This window comes from Carcharodon carcharias, chromosome 17 (genome assembly GCF_017639515.1).
Source record: "Carcharodon carcharias isolate sCarCar2 chromosome 17, sCarCar2.pri, whole genome shotgun sequence".
In the NCBI taxonomy this organism is placed as follows: domain Eukaryota; kingdom Metazoa; phylum Chordata; class Chondrichthyes; order Lamniformes; family Lamnidae; genus Carcharodon; species Carcharodon carcharias.
In genome coordinates, this window is record NC_054483.1 from 83,166,124 (window position 1) to 83,167,898 (window position 1,775).

General features: G+C 46.3%; 1 protein-coding gene across 1 annotated transcript; it reads right to left on the reverse strand.

Moving 5' to 3' along the window:
- Positions 1-1,372: 1,372 nt before the first annotated feature.
- On the reverse strand, positions 1,373-1,750 carry LOC121289668 (histone H2B 7-like). Its single transcript, XM_041209294.1, has one exon. It carries the CDS (start codon positions 1,748-1,750, stop codon positions 1,373-1,375), a length of 378 nt encoding a protein of 125 aa, XP_041065228.1.
- Positions 1,751-1,775: the final 25 nt, after the last annotated feature.

The following is a 1,775-nucleotide window of genomic DNA, read 5'->3' on the forward strand; positions in this document are numbered from 1 at the left end:
GTACACTAAGGGAATGGAATCCTTTCCTGTCCTGAACATCTCTGAGCTTAAATGAGGGGCTTGCATGGCTCTAAGTGTGCAGACAATGGCTCCCTCGATCCTGGGGAATCCTGAAATCCTGTTGAATCCTAGAACTCTCTGCCCCTGCTCATAGCAATAGGGAATGACATATAGTCATTCTTGTAGAGTGTGTAGGACCTCAATGACCACCGTTATGCAGAATTATAGAGGTTCATGACACGTAACCACTATCACCTGTGCAGCCTGGAAGGTTTCAGTGGCGTAAACATTAAGTGCTACTGTGATCTTGATTGGCACAAGCCGTGCCATCCTGCGAGATTTAAGTCTTCTTTCTATGAGGCTACAGATCTCTGTGATGCGCTGTTTGGAAAAGAGCAGCCTTCTCATGCACTAATATAGGGTCATGTGAATGTGCTTCCTGAAGACCCTGGGTGGACAGGGCCTTCTGATGAGAGTCCCCTTGTTCCTCCTCCCCATCTCTCCTCCTACAGTTGGTGCTGCTCTTCCTGGAGTCATCTTCTCCTCCCACTCCTCCTTCAGACCAAAGGGGACTCCTTTCTGTATTCCCCATGGCCAACCACTCCCTTTCTAATGAAGATTCCCATAAGGTCTCTAATAAGACACAGTGGTATTCCACTCACTTTTTTAGGTGAGTTCCTCAGAAAATTTCCATAAAAATATTCTTAGAATGTTGGTGAAGCCTTGAGAAAGTGTACCAGAAAGGCTCTCGTCTGTGGCAAAACTCCTCCTCAAGTTCAGTGAAGTCAATTTCAATCAGTAAGCGGACAGCAGAAGCGAGCATGTCTTTAAGTAGCGATCGTAATTGTCACCAACAATTCCTTTATTTCCATTCAGCTGATCACTGTTAGGAGGGGTTATTAATTGCAGCACCCAATAGCCAAGTGGTTATGGTACTGGGTTTGTAACCCCAAGATCAAGAGTTTAAATCTCACAATGGCAAACTATGAAACAATGTAACTTCATCTGAAACAGATGGAAACAGGTTTACTCAAAAGAGTATCAAGAGTTCAAATCTCACAATGGCAAAACTATGGTGAATGGGAGCTTAAGAAATCAACAAATGCTTAAAAATGCTGCATCAAGAGTTCAAATCTCACAATGACAAACTATGAAACAATGTAACTTCATCTGAAAACAGATAGAAATGTGTTTGTACTCAAAAGAGTTACCAGCAATATGTGTGTGGTCTCTTTTAATGAGCATTAAGGGCCAATTTAATTGGTAATCAGAGGCTTAATGATCCTTGGGGTGTTGTTATTATCATGCACTTAAGATGTTACTTTGGCAATGGAGTTTGCGCTTGTTCTTTTGTTCAGTGCATCGTGGCGTTTCACTTGGAGCTGGTGTACTTGGTGACCGCCTTGGTGCCCTCCGACACGGCGTGCTTGGCCAGCTCCCCGAGCAGCAGCAGGCGCACGGCGGTCTGGATCTCCCGGGAGCTGATGGTCTGCCGCTTGTTGTAGTGGGATTGGCGGGAAGCCTCGCCCGCGATGCGCTCGAAGATGTCGTTGACGAACGAGTTCATGATGCTCACGGCCTTGGAGGAGATGCCGGTGTCCGGGTGGACCTGCTTCATCACCTTGTAGATGTAGATGGAGTAGCTCTCCTTCCTGGATCTCTTCCTCTTCTTGCCGCCCTTCGGCGGCGTTTTCTTGATGATTTTTTTGGACTCCTTCTTGGCCGCTCCTGATTTCTTCTCGTCCACCATAGCGTCGCTTAGCCTTATGGCACAG